Consider the following 19,163-nt stretch of genomic DNA (forward strand, 5'->3'; position numbering starts at 1 on the left):
AAAGATCAACATGGACTTAATGCTGCTCTTGACTTGTCGAGCTTTTTTGGCTGAGGTGAAGAAGGGCTCTTCCATTGCGATGCGATGATTGCTGCTTACTTTCAGGGTCGTAGCCAATATCCCAACTTTCCTCACCAGTGACAACCTTTGAAAGAAAGTTTGGATTCTCTTGAAGCTGTTGTTGAAGTTCCCTGCAGACTTCCAAGCGATGCTGCTTCTGTTCATTTTGCAGCAGTCGTGGCACAAACCTCGCTGCAATCCTCCTCATGTTCAGTTCCTCTGACAAAATTTGTTGATATGTACCATAACTTAGTCCCAAGGTGTTGCAGAGGTCTTGGATGGTCAGTCTATGATCTTGCAGAATCAGATCCCTAACTTTCGCAACATTTTCTTGTGTGGTGCCAGTTGACAGTTGTCCCGAACGATTGTCATCATCAGTCAATGTCTGGTCATTTTTGAAACGCTTACACCAGTCATAAGTTTCTGTCTGGCCTAAACTGTTGTTACCAAATGCTTGCTTCAACATTTGGTGCATTTCTACAGTGGTTTTCCAAAGTCTGAAACAAAACTTTATATAGACACGCTGCTCACTCAGGTCAGTCATCGCAAAACCGCAAACTCACGGAAACACAACAATGGAAATACGTTCAACGATAAACCCAACCACTCAACTTGACACCGCTTGCCACACTGACTCAAGAAGGGTGTGTGGGGAGACACCTAGCAGTATTTCAATGTACTCAGAACCATTTGCATACAAAATTCAAATTTCGGGAACTTTCTGATAGCACCACGTATTTGATTCTCCTATAATAGCAACAGGGTTCCTTAGCCACAATAATCTCAGATGTCTTCTCAAACTAATTTCAGTTCAGCCGAAGCTGAATCAAGGGGCTGACTGCTTCCAATGTTTCTACTGTGAGCACTACAGACATGTTGATCGTTAGGACAATTATAAAAGCAGGAACTAGAGAGGACTAAATGCAAACTAAGGTCCCTATAGTCAGATTAAATGTGGAACCTTATGAACAGAGTTAACATTCTCACCACAGCAGGAGATCTTAGCCTTCAGATAAAAACACGTGAGGAGAGATCCAAGCTCTGTGGTAAACATCTCTCTTCAATCGTTAAATCTACAAATCTAATCTCATGGGCTGGGAACAGAATTTTCCTCGGTTTTAACTTACCAGGAAATGGATGAAGGCAAGGTTAGTAGCTGCCGCACTGGCTACTTTAGTCTCTTTTTTCTCAAATGCTCGAAGAGTATCAATTGCTTCGGGTAATTCCTTTTGTTTAAGAAACATCACAGCCTTGTTAATTTCCAAATCATTGGCAAGCAAAGAATGACTAGAAACCTTGATTGCATCCACACACCAGTTATATCCTGTGAGAAGACATGTACACGATTAGTTTAAGAAATCCTTGATTTGACACTCCCAAACATAAAGTTTAAAGAAAGGTAAAGCTATCCCTGTACCAGGCCATAAGATGTTGAGGCTCCAACATTTTCTAGACAATCAGCTCACAGATGGTGGTAAAGTTGTCAGTCTTATGCGTCAACTGCCCTTTACCCCCCAGGAAGATTCCTGGTACTCATTTCTGATAGAGGCTGAGTCAACCCCAGGGCCATAGTGCAGCTGGAAGGATTAAGTCAATTGAAAAAATCTCATCGGGACTTGAACCCATGACCTTCCAACTTGTAGCATAGTGCCTCAACCAACTATGCTACCGCGTGCCCTAAAACATAAAGTCTGCCTCTATATTAGATCACTGTTTCTGAATGGGATGACATATCAGACCCATTCAAGAGGTACCATACTCAAGACAAAAATGGTTATCTTGGATGGGCCTTCTTGTGGTTTTACTCAGTCACTTATGATCCAAGAATTGGCTACAAAATGTTAACAAAACATTTACATTCTCTTGGGCTGTCCCCAAAATTACCTCAACGGTAGACAAAATAAGAGGTGAGAAATGTCTAACAATTAGAAACAAGGCCTGTGTTCTCATTTAGTGCTGCTCGTATTACAGTGACTTAAAGTGTGGGCTGGATTAATCTCACTAAAAACAGGAACCAACAGCAGGCTCTTCTGAGCACAGTAATGAACTTCTGGGTTCCACAGGTGGGGACTTTCTCAATGGAGTGACTATTGGTTTTGTATGGAGCTTTGCTCCATGGAGTTAGTGTAACCGCACCATGCAGGAACATCAACAATGTTGTTGATTTACATTCTTAATTACAATGTACTACATTTAAATGAACTGCATTACTGATAACAAGATGATACACAATTGCCCCCCCAGCACCAGCAGACGCCAAGGACAACATCTGGTCTTTCTGAGGGACAAGCAAGCTGCAGGTCACTTGAAAACCCAGAACGGAGCAGGAAGTATCCCGCTGTGTTTTCTGGGGATTTCAATGCTTAACTTCGACGGTTCGAGTCTTTGAAAATTTGAGACTTGACAGGTACGAGTCGCAATAATTTTCGAAGGGGCGTACCGAGTGATCGTTAGCGTACCTCCATTTATTTGAGAGCTGTCAGAGGGACCGTGTTGTACTCAGGCCCAAATTAACATGGATCTGGTTAGGGATTGGCTGAATGCAAATGAGAGAAACACCCAAATTTTAGGTTCAGCCAATCAGCAAAATTTCAGAGGAGAGAAATCCAGGCGTTCCCGGAACCGTCGGGACTTCTGCCTCTCCAGAGCAGTCAGTCATCAGAAGGAAATAGCGGGAGTCAGTCATCAGAAGGAAACGGCGGGAGTGAGTCATTACAAGTCATCAGAAGGAAACGGTGGGAGTGAGTCATTACAAGGCAATAAGAGCAGTCTTTACACGGGAATAAGAGCGGTTAGTCATGGATAGTGAGTAACCGGAGTGAGTTGCCAAAGGGAGTAACAGTAGTAACCTCCCGGACGTTAAATTGGTGTATAAAGTCCAAGTGCTATGGCCTCGTAATGTGTGACTCTAGTGAACACTAACAATAAAAGCAACAGTGTTGGTGAAGTGCGAGTTTTTTTCAGTGTTCTCTCTCTCCTTGTGTGAGCAAGGCCCAGAAGTCGCCCTGAGACAGAATCTCGTCCTACCTTCTGAGCAGTCGGAACCCCAAACGTCCGCCTATCCATATCCCCACCTTTGTTTTCCCCGTTCCAAACTCGTGGATTTCACCCAAGTCCACTGGCGCCCATAAAAATTCAAGTATTCAGAGCAATCCCACACCCTACCCTGAATCAGACAGCTACAAGGAGGCGGCGGATAAAAGGGCAGACCACAAAGGTGCGAACGTGAAGGGCAGGTATAAGAGACGACCAACTCGTGAGGCTTGAAGTCTCACTGAGCAGGAAGGCGAAGAAGAGGAGGGCGGTAAGATTAGTGCCTGGCAAGAGACACATTAAAATCATCAGCTTCTACAGTAAACTTTGCTCTAATCAAAACTAAGTTATTACATTAAGACTAAGTACAATTGGTCACTGTACCTGCACTGAAAGTATCTTCTATGACAGGGGAGATGAGTTGTGCTGCTGTCAGGATACTCCGTTCTGCCTCCTGCCTTATTCCCCGTTCCAGCTTCCATAAAGAGTCTGTCTTTATCACCTCCAGAATTAGGTTAGCTGCAGGGTCATCCTGGATAAAGCAATTACAGGAAAATGCAACAGATACTTATGCCAATCCTAAATTTGGAAAATAAATTACTATGTCGCCTTACAATGAGGTAACGTGCTTGTCTCTGGGTTCAAACCCAGACAAGGTCAATGGATTTTTATGGGCAATAAAATCTGTACCACAACTTCCTTCAGAATGGAAGTAAAGTCAGGGGTTCCAAGTTGTACATTTATGGTATGTAAGAAAACTTTTAACCATGATAAGAGAAGAGTGAAAGTAAAATAAGACACCATTTTTTGGTGCACACAGCTTCCTACTCTGCTCCTAGATGCCATTACAGTTGTGAGATTGTGGAGACCTATGGCAGACAGGAGTGGGAAGGTCTTGAAATCACCCACTCCAACTGAAGTATAACTGGATAATGCAACTTGCTCAAGTGATGTCTGAACAGAAAATAAGTTACAAACATGCCAACCAGCTGAGGTTACACGCACAAATGACTTAGAAACTAATTAACAAACAAACCAACCAACCACATTCCCTTCACAGCTTCATAGCTGCAGCCAGTCTGGAATCATGTCATTTTGATACTGACTTAGAGAAGTCTTTCTTTAAAATAGTTAGTCAGTAGTTTAACCCTTCAGCACAGCCCATTTTCCAGTACCTGGCCTAAAACACTCAGGCAAATCTGGCTCAATTTACAAGTCTCACTTCAAAAATTCACCAAAAATACAATATTGGTCAAAGACATATGAAAAAATAACATTTATTCATTATAAACAGTGGACTTCAACAAAAATAGCCTAAAAGTGCTAACACTATAAATAATTTGAAAACAAATAAAAACTGAATGAATTAAATACAGAAATTTAAAATTTACATAATTCAGGAAAAAATAAAATTGTCTTTTTGGCAGCAAGTGAGGAAAGTGATGCTTGGTAAACATTTCCCAAATCATGGGTTGGCTTTGGAACCAGCATGATGGCTTCTTTTTGATGATGTCCATATTTAGAATACAGGCCAAGAATTATTTCATCTCGTGCATGGTAATTCTGGTCCGGCTCGTTAGCAGAGTGGGAACACTACTTGCTACTGCTAATCACTTGTTGTGCATGTCACCATAACGGTAAGGATCAAGTCTGTGAAGAAGAGATGGAAGTAAGCACTATGAGGAGGCATATGCTTAGCTAAAGGCAGATTTTGGAATTGGGGAGGAAGAGGAAGAGGCAGCCCAGGTGAAGAATTTCCTTGTAGTCGTCATTATCCATGTCATCCTCTTCACTGTCATGCACAGGGTGAGCAGTTGGGAATATGGCACGTACACCATCTTCTTCATCACTTGTATCATCAGTGTCACTTTCCGGAATAAAGTCACTATCACTGCCAGTTGTATCTAAATATTCCAACATGTCAGGGTCATCTAACCTAGAGCTTGGACCAGCCACTGTCTAGTTAAAAATGTAAAATAACCACCCTTATATACTATAAACTCCAAAAAATGCAACAAAAATGTTAAATATATAACTTATTATAAAAACAAAATACCACCACTAAACTATGATATATTCATAGTAAAACAACTAAAATGACAGAACAAGAAAGCATTAAACCACCAAGTTAACATGTGGGCTAAACATATTTAATTTCTTTCAAAAAAATATTTTTATTAACACTTTGACGTGGTGATTTAAATTCCGCGGCCGCGGCTCCTGCGGTAATATATTCAGCCGGCCATTTAAATTTTGCTCGAAAATTATTTATTCATCATTGTTCTTAAATTCTATGAGATAGGAACATGAAACTTNGCCATTTATATAATTAGGAGAACATGATTTAGACTAATTGTCTTCAACGTGGGGTATGTGAAGACATCTTGAGGAGTACATAAAATTAAAATCTGTCCCTGAATTGAGGTGCTGGCATGCCAGAAACAAGCTCAATCATCTCTTTAACAGGTTAGAACCACATTAATAATTGATAAAATATTTAATCATATGATTTTTGCTTTGCTAAAATACCTTTGTTCCTTTATTAATTTTTATATGATAGGCAATAACATATTTGTCGTTTAATAGCTTGATTCTCCTTCTTCTTGTTTGAAACTTGTTATTTAATACATTATTTTGGATGTAAATTATTTAATTTATTTAGATGCAGATTATAAGCTTTATAATTTGAATTATACACCAACAATTTTGGGGGTAAAAAATTTAAGAGAAATTATATCTGGGGTTATGAGAACAAAAAGTTGAATACCACTGATTTAGACGGAGCTGATAGATTGACTGCCCGAGTGTTCTGGCCATTACCAGACACGCTGATGGATTGGGGCATTGAGTGTATAAGGGTTAAGTAGAAGCCTGCAATCAAACATATGTGTTTGTTTCAATTATAAGAATATGAAACAAGCAATTCTGTTTAGAAATGAGACCAGTGGTTATGTACAGAACATGTAGTTCTCACAGAATTTTATTAATGGTAATATAATTTAATTTATTAGTTAACTATTGCAATAATTTTTTATGCTATTTAATACATGTATATTTCTGCTATGTAGCAGCTGCTGAATGCGTCAAAGAGTGAAGACACATTGTAATTCTGTATAAAAGTGGGAGGAAAACATTCAACATTCATTGATTCAGTCAAGTGAAAAGTTCAACCTGAGATATTAAAGTGCATCTCCTTCTGAACAAATGAACAAATTTCACAGATTTTACTAAATTTGGCTATAAAAAAAGTCCTGCCTTGCAACAGTTACTGTGCACAAACACGTAAGTTATCTGAAGATTTCAGGTACTCACTGACACAGCATTGTATTTTTCGTCATCATCAATGTTAAGAGGGCACTCCAGTAGCATCTGAAATCCACGCTTCATTTTATCCTTCTCACCCAGTGCATAGTAGCATAAGATCATGTGAAGACCTAAAGCAATGTACATATCTTTTATTTCACAGATGTCATATTAGAAGATAGATTGATAATGAGTTACAAGTGAGTCTGGATTTAAAACAGCGGTTAAGTTATTACAGAAACACCCTTCCTCCCCAAAAAGCAAGATAAGTAGTACAGTACACTTACAATTATCCATGAAAATGAAGGGGAGAAGATGAACGAATAACTGAAAAACACTAATAATCCAATGCTGAATACAGGAAGTTGAAAATATACATATGGTGTCTGATGTATTTAATTATTTCAAAAATTAATAATTCCTGAAGAACTGGCATATCAAATATAAACGCATGTTTCATTTTTTCTCTACAACTTTAGTTCAAAACATTTTTCACTACAATAAATATTTAGCGAGTTACGCTCAAGTTACCTGTAAAAATGCATGTAAGTGTTCATGTAAACTGGTTGTTAAAACTGTTCAATTAAACTGTAAACTGAAAGAGCCAGGCAATTTTCTATAAAACTATCCAATATAAAATCTATTAACCAACCATACAAGAATTATGTCACTGAAAAGGACAACAGGGGCTACCACAAACTGACCAAATGATAACAAACTGAATACTTTTGTTCAGAAATGAACATTTACAACAACAGTGACCTCACCTGATGCGTAGTCTGGCTTTTCTTGCATGATGTCCTCAAATTTGGAACAAGCATCACTGAACTGTCCCATCTTCACAAATGCAATGCCTATGTTGTGTTTGATCTTCAACCTGCAACACGGAAAACTGTTCTGAAGATTTATATAGATCTCAAGATAACATACACGTAACTTGGGCCTCATTACTGTAAAACACCTTTCCATAACTACTATTATCACATTTTCTCTACTATCGAAGGAGCACACCATACCAGAGATATGAACTAGAAAAAGAAATTTATATAAATATTCATGCTGTCTGTACATTTCCATAAATACTATGGTTGTACAATGATAAAAAATGGAGAATAATTTTGATGATTATTTATAACAAAATTATGACAAACTATTCACATCTTCCTAATAATGTGATTCAAGATTCATGTTTACCCTGCCTGCTTCGTCACACTCACTCTCTGACACCTATCATCATCTTCTTAAGTTTATCAGAAAAACAGTAAAACATAACAGAGCAGGAAAATTCTTACAGCAGCCAGTGTCACTGCAACATAATGCAGACCCACAGGGTATATTTTACAGTATGAATGAATGAATGTATGAGTGGTGGGCCATAATAATCTGGCCCTTGCACCGTGACCTTCAATGATCTATTGTGGTTATATTTTACAGTAACTAACATAAGAACTTTGTCACCTGAACATGATCGAGAAAAAAAGCAGTACTTATTCATGATTACTGCACACAGCCACACAAACTTCATTCCTACAAGATAAAGTCCACAGTTTGTTTCGGTTACCAGATGATCATTAGCTGGAAGTTACACATAAAAATATATAAGTACTAAAAATATAATGAAGTATGAGTTAGAAAAGGTTAGTATTTTATCTAAATTAAAATTAAATAATAACCTTAAATAAATCATACTGTTCTATAGTTTTTGTAGTTTCTGTAACATTTTATGTGTAACTTCCAGACTGTAATAATGATGATATTGATAATGTATTTAACATCCATAACTGTTACACAGGGCCAACTGGGCAAGTCAGTTGAAAACAGCCAAACACTACATGTCAACAACTCTTAAAAAATGCATAAAAAATCTTCCCTGAAATAGCAGTACTTTGGTCTTTTCCGTATTTATTATAAGATTATTTGTCAAGAGCCAATTTTCTAATTGTTCTATAACTTCTACACTTTTCTCTTTCAAAGATGTGAGTTTTCTCAGTGAGTAATACATTTGTGTTTAAAGGGGAAGCACAACAGACCACTGTAGGTCGCAGTGCATGGGCTGAGAAGGCCCACCCCTTATACAATCATTCATTCAATACATTTGTGTCATCCGCAAATAACATCACCTTTGCTTCTTGAACAACTTGGGACAAATCATTTATAAACAACAAGAACAAGATGGGTCCTAAAACTGAACCCTGAGGTACACCATATTTCATTGCTTTACATGACGAAGTATACGTCTTTATATTTCAGGTCTTTTCATGTATTGTTGTATTTCCACAAATTCAGTTCTACCAGTAAGATACGAACTCATGCATGAGTATATTTTCTTGTTAAGTCCATACAGCTCCTATCTGGCAAGCAGTAGATTATGATTTATTGCATCAAAAGCCTTAGTTAAATATAAAAATATACCCATAACTAATAGCTTATTATCTAATGCTTTCTGGATATCTTCTATGAAGGTCTGAGTTGCTGTATTAGATTTCTCTCTCTGCAGCCATTTTGAGCCTCATTTAGTGACTGAAACATACTGTGACATGACAGTAGAAAGCTGAAACAGTGGAACAAAAAAGAGGCTGCCTATGCATCACTTCCATGGTAACAGATAGGAACGCAACAACTGAGTAACCATGGAGACATTTTTTCCTATATGGTCCAAGCCAAGGCTACACAGCGAACACCACCGGCCAAGTCGGTCCATCAGTCTTGAGTTGCACTGTTAGATGCCTCTACCAAGCAAGGACCAATGACTTAGTGTTTGCAGCAGTGACTTGTAGAGTCTGTATATTAGTGGAAGCGTTACAATTATTTGTAGTTACAAGCTACTAGCATTCAATAAAACCAGTTACAAATCCAAACCCCATGTCTAGTCATTAACATGTAACAATATTGTGGACTAGACTACATTTTACAGTAGAAAAGTGTGCGCAATGGTACACAGGAATCATCTATAGGTTTACACAAACAGTATGAATCTTTATAAAAATGTAGTACTTCTTACAGCAACCAACCTGAGATCTTTGTGTGTTGTTGGAACATGATCCAGAGCCATGTTGTACATTTTAAGTGCACGGCTGAACTGCCCCAGTTTCAGGTAAATGTTGCCCATATTAATTTTGAGTCTGTCTGCATTGTTAAACATCTTGTTCCTTGTGATGACTTGATAAGTATTAAGAGCTTCAGAGTACATTTCATTGTTGGCATACTGGTTTGCCAAATTGAAGAGTACCTATAAATAAGAATATTATTTACCACTTACGCCTCCCCAAATTACACTACTAAATTGTTGGATATGTACCAGAAGGCTGTTTAAAGCTGGAACTGGAATTCCATAACAAAATTTCATAACAAATTTGAATACTTGCTTCCGTTTCTAATTCAAAACAAACTTTTATTTTAAAATGTTATTTACAATCGCATTTAAAATTCATAAAAAGGCATCAAAATCACATTTTATTTAATTGTTACAACATGTTTCGGCCCTACAAGGACATCCTCAGGCAACTGTTCATTGACTGGAATCACCACACTCCATCAAGCTCATATATCAATATATTTACATGCTATTACTGCACGTTGTTACTTGAGAATGTACGCCCACACTTAACTCATGTTATTTTCATATTGTGGCATCCACACTGTGTTCTTTTGTTTGTAGTTTACTTTAGTCTGACGTGTATCCCTTGTATTGATCAATACAAACCATGCAAAAAAGGAACACCATACGGACGCAATAATATGAAAACAGAATTGAGTGAAATGTGGGTGTACATTCTCAAATAACAACGTGCGGTAATAGCACGTAAATATATTGAGGTATGAGCTGATGTAGTATGGTGATCTCAATCAGTTAACAGTTGCCTGAGGATGGCCTTGTAGGGCCAAAACATGTTGCAATAATTAAATACAATATGTTTTTCATGACATTTTGTGAATTTTATGTGATTGTAAATGACATTTTAAAATGAATTTTTGTATTGCATTAGAGACAGAAGCAAGTGGACGAGCGATGTATCAACGCAACAGGATCCTGAAATACTAGGTGCTTCAAATATGACTGGGGCTGATTTTTTTGTAAGCAAGCCGCACTGCGCAGCAGCTGTGCGACCTTGAAAGATTGTAGCCACAACCTCCACTCTCCCTCCTGTTAGGGTTAGAACCTGTTCAGTGCTGTCTGGGAGTTGCTAGAGGGATGAGCGTACAGAAGGTACCGCGGAGCGTGGAACAACGCATTGTGATCAAATTCCTCGTTGGAGAAAATGTCCCATCCCCTGAAATTCACCATAGACTCCAACAAGAGTATGGGGAAGAGTGTCTCTCACAGACACGTGTGTTTGAGTGGTGTAAGTGCTTCAGAGAGGGCAGAGCGCGCGTGGAGAATGAACCACATTATCGTCGGCCGTGAACATCCGTCACCAAGCCAAACATTGATCATGCAGACGCACTTATTCATGAGAATAGGCGCATCACTATCAAGGAACTTGGAGCAATGCTGTCTATCAGTGTTGGTAGTGTAGAAGACATTATGAAATACCACCTGCACTATCGCAAGGTGAATGCATGGTGGGTACCACGCACTTTGACGAACATGAACAAAATGGTGCATATGGAAGCTGCCAGTTGTCTCCTACAGCAGTTTGAAGATGAAGGTGATGCATTTTTGAAGTCTATAGTGACCGCCGATGAAACGTGGGTGCACTACTTCATTCCTGAGTCCCAGCAGTCATCAATCGAGTGGCGGCATACCAGTTCTCCCAAACCCAAGAGAGTGTGGAGGAGCCGTTCAGCAGGAAGTGATGGCAACGTTCTTCTGTCACTGGCAGGGGGTTATCCATGTAGACTTTCTGACAGATGCCAGAACAGTCAATGCAACTTATTACTCAGACCTCCTGGCAACAGACGTAAAGGAAAAGTTCCGATCCAAGCTGAAGACAGGTGGAAAGCGGGTAGCCTTCCTTCAAGACACTGCACGCCCCCATACGGCCAAAACAACAATGAAAACCCTTCGGAAAATGAAATGGAACCTTCTGACACATCCACCGTACAGTCCCGATTTGGCCCCAAGTGATTTATACCTGTTCGGAAGGCTCAAATCAGACTTGCAAGGCATGTGGTTTGTGGACAACGACGCCGTCATCCAGACTGTTCGGGAGTGGATATGCCGCCAACCACAAGTCTTTTTTTGGGGGGCATCAGGATGCTTCCAGAAAGTTAGAAAAAATGTGTTGACTCCAGAGGGGAGTACACTGAAGACTGACATGTGCAAATAAATGTTTGGCAATTGTGTGGTTTTTTTTTAAATCAGTCCCAGTCATATTTGAACCACCTTGTATAATANAAAAAAAAAAAAAAAAAAAAAAACAAACCTTTATACCTGGATGAAAGTAGAAATGCTACAGGAATGCTTGCTGAAAGTAAGGGAAGAGTGGCATGGGAATGTGTCATGTATGGATGAAAATAAGATTTATTTTATTATACTAAAAGTAAAATCTTAAATCACCACCAGGGAGACCAAGGACTTGGTGGAAAGATGAAGTGTCCATGAACAGACAGCTGTATCTAATTTCAAGCACCTGCTTCTAAACATATGACCTTCTACTTTTGTGAATAGTTCATACAAGACATGATCTAACATACAGAGTCCGTACAAGAAACGGACTAAAGCGCAATGCCCCAAAAGCAAACAAGACTTCAGTGGTCACACAAGTTAGTTTGGAATCTAAACTTCTGCTTGTATACCATGTCTGAAGCATAATGAACTAATGTGTCCACCTTTTATATACAAAAAGTGTTCCACTTAGCATCGTGTTTTTGTGTTCGAGAGATCCCAGATTCAATTCTTGGCCCGGAGGCTGACTATACTGATCCATGGTCTTTCTCAGTCTATTCAGTTAACCGCTGGGCCAGTATCTTAAAACAGATCATACTCACCCCACAAAATATCTTTTTCAGTAATTCATTAGTTACAGTTATTCTTGTATTCAACACTATAATAAACTGAGACACTGCAAGTAAATGAACCAATAAACAAAGAAAAAATTTGTCAAGATGGCATACCTGCAATTTTAGGCATCTAAAACCTCAGCTGCCCATTCATTGTACAGGATGTACAACGAACAAAGGAAGACATTTAAAGTAAAAGTTCACTGTTCTACTGAATTATAGCTTGATTAATAATTATGATATTTGGTCACATATTTCAGCCTTTATTGTCTACGTGTTGCCCTACAGTCATGGTCCAGCTGACACACCATTGCATTCCTTCTGTTCTAATATTTCTTTCACCCTTGAGTTAAAATCTGGTCACCAGTTCACTAGCATTGAGGGGTTTATTATTCACACTTTTGAACGATAAAAGTTAAACTAAATGTTGTTTCTGTAAATGCAATATGAGAATTTATATAAAGAATTCATAATAACAAACCAAGTAACTAAGTTTCTGGCAAAAAAAAAAAAAGATGGTTAAATATTATTGCAACAAACTGCAGAAGATCTAAAAAAAAATTACTTTTTAAAATAAAATTGTTTTATAATAATTTGAGCAAAAATGTGTAGAAAATCTCACAGATAATGTTACTCCTTACAGGCATTACATTCCCAAGAATTTAATCAGTTCTCTTACACAAAACATGCAACCCTAATTCAAACACACAAGCAATTCATTATAGTGTATGCCTCATATACATATATACAGTAAATTAAAAACCTGATCATAAAGAAAGTACAAGAGGACTTATCACTGCCGTGGTACATTTAAGAGTTCTAAAGGATTTGAATTTGCAGTTTTAAACACTACTCACATAACTAGTTGATCTGCTTACGATGTAATACAGTCCAAATTTCAAATGATGTCAGGGTTATTTCAATCTTAGAAGCTTGCCCAGTCACCATGTCAGTATCGTCGATGTTCCTACGGGTCCCTAACAGTCACATTCACAGGCAATCGCATATCTGCACCCATTTATTAGAACACCAAGTCTGAACTAACTGACATATTTTTAAAAAAAGATGGTATAAAAATCCCAAGTACCGAAAATGTGAGATCCAGATTGTGTGTTTCACCGAGACCTGCTTGTTCCTGCATGCGGATGAGACTTCGTTCCTTGCTGGAAGCTTCCTTAGCTGTATCCAGCGCCGACCGCTGTTCTCCTCGACTACTGGCCAGGCAAGATTCTTCAATCAGCTCTGTAATTCTGCGCTCTAATTTTCGGATCTTCTCTTCAGGTCTACGATAATGTCAGTCAAAATTTAAACCATTAACTGATACTGCAATGTCACTTATGCTTAGTAACATGGCTCCCAAATATCAGAATGCATGAAAAAGTATTAAAAGCACAGCATCCACACACCAATTAAAAAAAAAATTACAATCTTCACTACACGTTACATTACATACAAAACATAAATAATACATGGATCATTTCAGAAGAAATGTGTGGTATGCATGCATGGGCAGCTAAAAGAAAGGTTAAACTGTCTCTGAGCTTAATTAATTTAGCACTATGCCATGGTGATACATGAAAGAGTGGAGGTATAGCTCCACCATTCTTCACCTCGGCACTAGAAGGGAGTGGGTAGCTCCACGCCAAGGACACTTTAACCCCAGGGAAAGAGGCCCTGGTACCCATTGTTTGATAAGAGGTTGGGTGGGCCCCAGAGCTGGTCTGAATGATGAGAAGAGAAAGAGCTTGCCGCTTACAGGAATTGAACCCCAGCCATTCAGCCCACAGCCCACTGCTATACTGACTCCTATGTATGAGCAGTAGAATGATGAAAGGTGTCCGATGCTGGAGCCTGGCATGAGACAGGCATCCAAGCATGAGAAGCCCTCCTCTATCAATTTAAATCTCTTTGTGTGGAAGGAACCTCCTGTGCAGACTATATTAATTAAGAAGAAACACTAATGGTAAAACTGGATACAAATGAAAAACAATAGATATCTTGAAATTCACAGCTGGAAAGAGATTGCTGTACAGGAATACAGAGAAAAAGAAAGACACCAATAAAAGAATTACCTCATAAGTACTACAGGTCAGCAAAACATATGCTATGATTAAGATCTTCATTAATGTTGTAAATAACTAAAACATTTTTCTTTAATCTACTGCTTATCCAGAACTGAGAAGATGCTATTGGTCTTATGTCAACAGCACCGTAATGTAATGAAGACCATCCAACTACATTATGAACCATAAGATATATCTTTGCCCGCTATATAACAAAACATTATGAACCATAAGATACATCCTTGCCCACTATATAACAAAACATTATGAACCATAAGATACATTCTTGCCCACTATGTAACAAAATTTAGAAACATCCCTCTCTCATTTTACTGCCACCTTGAACTAGGTGACTTAGTCTTACACACAGAAATAGACATACATAATCTACCCATGCAATTTATTGCAGACACATTATTCCTTCCAGACCAAGAGAAGTGGATCAAACAGTAATGCTTGTGGCTTGTATTTGGGAGATACCTGGTTTGAATCTCAGCTGTGGAAAAGTTTTTTTTTTATGGTTCTCCTCAGTCCATCCAGGCAAATGCCAAAGCAGCATCTCAAATTAGTCCATGATGGCTTCCTTCTGCATCATTCCCAAATCGCTGTTTACTAATCATCCGACCATCTGATGCTATATATTTTGAATGCTGCCAGCATCATGGGAGCAGGGATAGTGCAGCTGCTACAGAAACTGGCTACGGACTGGATGACTCAGGGGTTGCACTTTTGAGTCCTATTAGGGTAAAGAATTTTCTCTTCTCCAAGTTGTCCAGACCAGCTCGGGGGTCCACATAGCCTCCTATCCAGTGGGCACCAGGGGCTCTTTCCCTGGGGGACTAAAGCAGCTGGAGCGCAAAGCTGACCACTCACCTCCAACTAGTGTCAAAGTCAAGAAAATTTGGATCTATACTTCCACTCCCCAATATGCCTTGAATAAACAAAAATATTATTCATTACATTACATGAAAGGTGCTGTTAGAAGTATTTCCACCACAGCAAATTAATAAGAAATTTGGATTTATGTACAAAATTGTTGTTGTGCCTAAACTTTATGTACAAGTGGATATATTTTCATGTTAATTAAGAAATGGTGTTTTTAGAAATTAAGGTTAAGAAATAGATGAATGAAATGTACAAGGAAGCAGGATTTGTTAAGAAGGTAATGAAGCCAGTTAGGCAATAGCAAGCTAGCCAGAATGTTACAGTGTCAGCTTACTAACGCTTGCGACAAGGAAGAGATTTAGTAAGAAAGTAGCACAGTAAGGCGCTGAGGCACTAAGAAATCACTGAGTCAGAGAAGGCAGTAGGCTAGGGAACGCAAACCCCCTTCACCTTTCAGCCAATGAGAGCTAGCCACCCCAACCAAAATCATGTCATGATGGGCAGGTGTATACTCACCTGGAAGCCGGTGAATAGCAAGAAGAAAATATAAAAAAGGGGATCTTCATTATTATAGGGGCTTTTTCTTGTCAGATTAATTGTCAGATGGAGATCTATATCTATTTACGGCTAATTTGAGCATCGTCTTCACATTCATCACTGTTAGATTGTTGCGACGTGATCAGCAAGAAACCTTGGAGAGAGACATGATGCCGAGAGGGTGTTGGTTGGTGGTGTGCGCCAGTATCGTCCTCATAAGTAAGTGGAACTACTCCGTATAGCCATGGACATTAAGCATGATAATATTAAAGTGTAAACCCCTAGGGAGTTAGGAGTAATAGATGGACCAGGCTTAGGAAGGAAAGAGAGAAAGGAAGAGGTCTAGAAACCCAGAGTCAGGTGCAATAAGTGTAACTGCTTCCGACAGAAGGAGAATGTATCTAAGCGTATTGTACCCGACAAACGTCGGCAGTGACTGTGTGTATATAGGTATATAGGGTTGGACGAAAAGATAGAATGGGAAGAAATGTGTAACGTCAATGGACCTTCCCCCCAAGAACAGCGGACCCAAGCCAAAGCGGCAGATGTTAAGGGTTAACGAGTCACTTAGCCCCCTTTTACGACATTACAAAGTGGTCACAGCGGTGGGATTAGCCAACAAAGAGATGGCTGATGGAGTGAATTAGTATTGTTTTTAACCACCCGTCATCACGGCATTACAATTGTAAACAATTCCTGAAGGAAATACACAAGAAAATAAAAACCAAATAGAAAGAATGAGATGGGCTGACCAAATGATCACCCATATTGTGATTTTTATATTTAAAAGAGATACAAAATGTACGCAACATATATCCGAGAAATCTTCTTGTAAGCACCCAATAAGAAGGAAAGCTCACATCAAGTTGGCTCATCCCATGCATAAGTTTGCTTTATGGTGGCACTGTCTATAACACTGCATTGTTTATTTTTCCTCTTGAAAATTCAAACAAACAAAAACAAAGACAAATAAACTCCATGGCCTCTAGTGCTCAAGTGAACTATACTGACTGAGCGACTGCTGCTTGTTAGTGAAATTAGTGCTTACGTTTGCGGATAGAGGGTGTCACGTGGTCGGCACAACAGATCCCCATGGCCGTTAATATCGGTTTTCTGGACTGGAGCCGCTACTTTTCCATTCATGTAGCTCCTAAATTATCCTCACAAAGCGGAGCGGACCCTGTTCCAGAGCCACTACTTCTCAGAAAATCTGGTAACGCCGGGAATCGAACCCGGGACCTCTGGATCTGTAGCCAGGAACTCCGATCATTAGACCCCTTGATAACTCAAAAGTGTATAAAAGGGGGGGGGGCATTTATTCCATTACAATTATTTTTCAGGAACAACTTACAAATCTTCTCGTTTTGTTTCCAGCTGCGGAGATGCAGGAACTTTTGCTGCCTGATTTAGAGGATCAAACTGACGCTGACCTGCAGATGAAGTGTACCCTGCACCCCTCACTGCTGTCATTGGCCTTGCAACTCCTCCTTCATGGTACTGGAATTTAAAACGAAAGCATGTAAGAATTCTGCATTGCCATTCAACACTGAAGGTAATATATAATCTGTAACTCTTCGGCAGAACAAAGATATAATGCTGTCATTAAAGACTGAACGCTACTTACTCCTGTTGACGTGCCTAACCGCATGGAAGTTCCTGGTTTTGATGTCAGCTGTGAAAATATAATACATGTAAATGTCGTCCCAACATTGTATTTGTACTGCTCGGCCACAACACGATAAAATAAAATCCTGTGACTATGCACACGGGTAATGTTAAAATGCAGCTCTAAAACTTACCACTGGTCTCCTACCGTAGCTACTCCGAAGAGCTTGTTGGAATATTTCATCTTCTTCCAAATCTTTGGTGCTTAATGCTGAGGGATATTCATTGTAACCTGAATATAGGTCATCAGTATCCGGTGGGGCCATACGTATATGCTCCATTTGTATCACAGTTCGATAGTTTCGAGGCTTCGGAAACTGGCAAGTACAATGTCAGCCTTAAGGCAAACGGTCTTATAAAAAAAGACATCACAGTTTGCAATTTGTGCGTCTAATGCTTGTCTTATCGTGCATCATTAAAAAAGACGAATTAAATACGCGTTTAAAATTGTAACTCATTCGGATACAGATACTATTAACGGAACTGCAAAAACCATTCCAGCAAGTAACTAAGGGTACTTACCGGTACATACTACCGCATACTACCACCGCTTTTGTACCGTGATTCACAAATTCCTCAATAGATGTCACATTGAAACCACGGTACAAGCGGGTACATACGAAATCACTATGGCGTCACTGAGCGTCACTGAGGTTATGTTGATCGATGTTGATAATTGGTTTAAGGAACTATAGCGGACGTCATATAAATGATTCTTCAGTATTACATTTCAGCTTTCTTTTGGGGTAATTCCCATTTCGACACATGTCTTGGTGTAGGTGGTGATACTTGAAGTTTTCTAGAATGAAAGTGTAGAAGTCATGAAATTTTCTCCCTTTAATGGTGATAACTTCATTAATAATAACAAAAAAATAATAGCACTCCTTTGTGTCGTAGAAAATTCGTCCGATTCGTACCAAGCCCTGGTAGTTACTTAAACGATTCTTTAATTTTTGGCCTTTTTTTTTTTTTTTTCCTGTGAACCTCTGTTCAACTGAATTAAAATTCACCTCTTTGAAATGTGGGCTGCAATGGTTTCGGTCTTACATCTGTTAGCAAAACAGCTAAATCGCTTCACAGTCGTTTTTGATTAAGACTTCTGGAAATCTGGAATGTGGTGTATCTATAAGGCTATTTCTCTTCATTTTACCAATGCCATATATGAGCTTGGATTAAGTCCAGTTAAAATATGAATTTGAGATTCTGATATTGATTACCATGAAGACTACTCATTTCTGGTATTGACGCTGTGTAGTTTGGTAGAAGTCTTCCGATGTGTTGAGGAAGTGTACTGCTTTTGTCTTCAGGGATGAACTGTAACCCAACAAGCAAGCAGCAACTTACAGGACAAATGTCTTTGCTTGGGTTGTTGTAAGCATATTAGGGATTCCATATTGTTGGCAGATGTCTCAAGTATATGGCAAAAATTGTATTCTAATATGGGTAATTAATATTCTTTGGTTTATTCTCCTGTAAATTCCTATTTGGGCTGAACAGTGACTGCACGGTCTAAGGCACAAAATGTCTTTGCCCTCTCAAAACACAGATCGTGGGTTCAAATTCCACTCAAGCACGGATATTTGGGTTTATTCTGTTTGTGTTGTCCTGTGTAGGTAACAGGTGTGACAGACTGATCACCTGTCCAATGAGTCCTACTGTCTACAAAATTCAATT

The 19,163-nt window shown here is 39.0% G+C and overlaps 1 protein-coding gene across 1 annotated transcript in view; it reads right to left on the bottom strand.

Annotated features, from left to right (window-relative positions):
- Positions 1 to 18,038, bottom strand: part of LOC111864986 (intraflagellar transport protein 88 homolog) — a 28,770-nt gene extending 10,732 nt beyond the window's left edge. The window contains exons 1-9 of the mRNA XM_023852650.2: positions 17,624 to 18,038; positions 17,449 to 17,496; positions 17,176 to 17,321; positions 13,427 to 13,622; positions 9,408 to 9,625; positions 7,164 to 7,273; positions 6,406 to 6,527; positions 3,478 to 3,625; positions 1,188 to 1,384 (exon numbers count right to left, since the gene is read on the bottom strand). Of these exons, the coding sequence (XP_023708418.1) occupies positions 1,188 to 1,384; positions 3,478 to 3,625; positions 6,406 to 6,527; positions 7,164 to 7,273; positions 9,408 to 9,625; positions 13,427 to 13,622; positions 17,176 to 17,321; positions 17,449 to 17,496; positions 17,624 to 17,770 (1,332 nt within the window). The 5' untranslated portion in view covers positions 17,771 to 18,038. The remainder of the gene's footprint in view (positions 1 to 1,187; positions 1,385 to 3,477; positions 3,626 to 6,405; positions 6,528 to 7,163; positions 7,274 to 9,407; positions 9,626 to 13,426; positions 13,623 to 17,175; positions 17,322 to 17,448; positions 17,497 to 17,623) is intronic.
- Between the last annotated feature and the right edge of the window lie 1,125 nt (positions 18,039 to 19,163).

The sequence above is a fragment of the Cryptotermes secundus genome, unplaced genomic scaffold (genome assembly GCF_002891405.2).
Source record: "Cryptotermes secundus unplaced genomic scaffold, Csec_1.0 scaffold209, whole genome shotgun sequence".
Taxonomy (NCBI): domain Eukaryota; kingdom Metazoa; phylum Arthropoda; class Insecta; order Blattodea; family Kalotermitidae; genus Cryptotermes; species Cryptotermes secundus.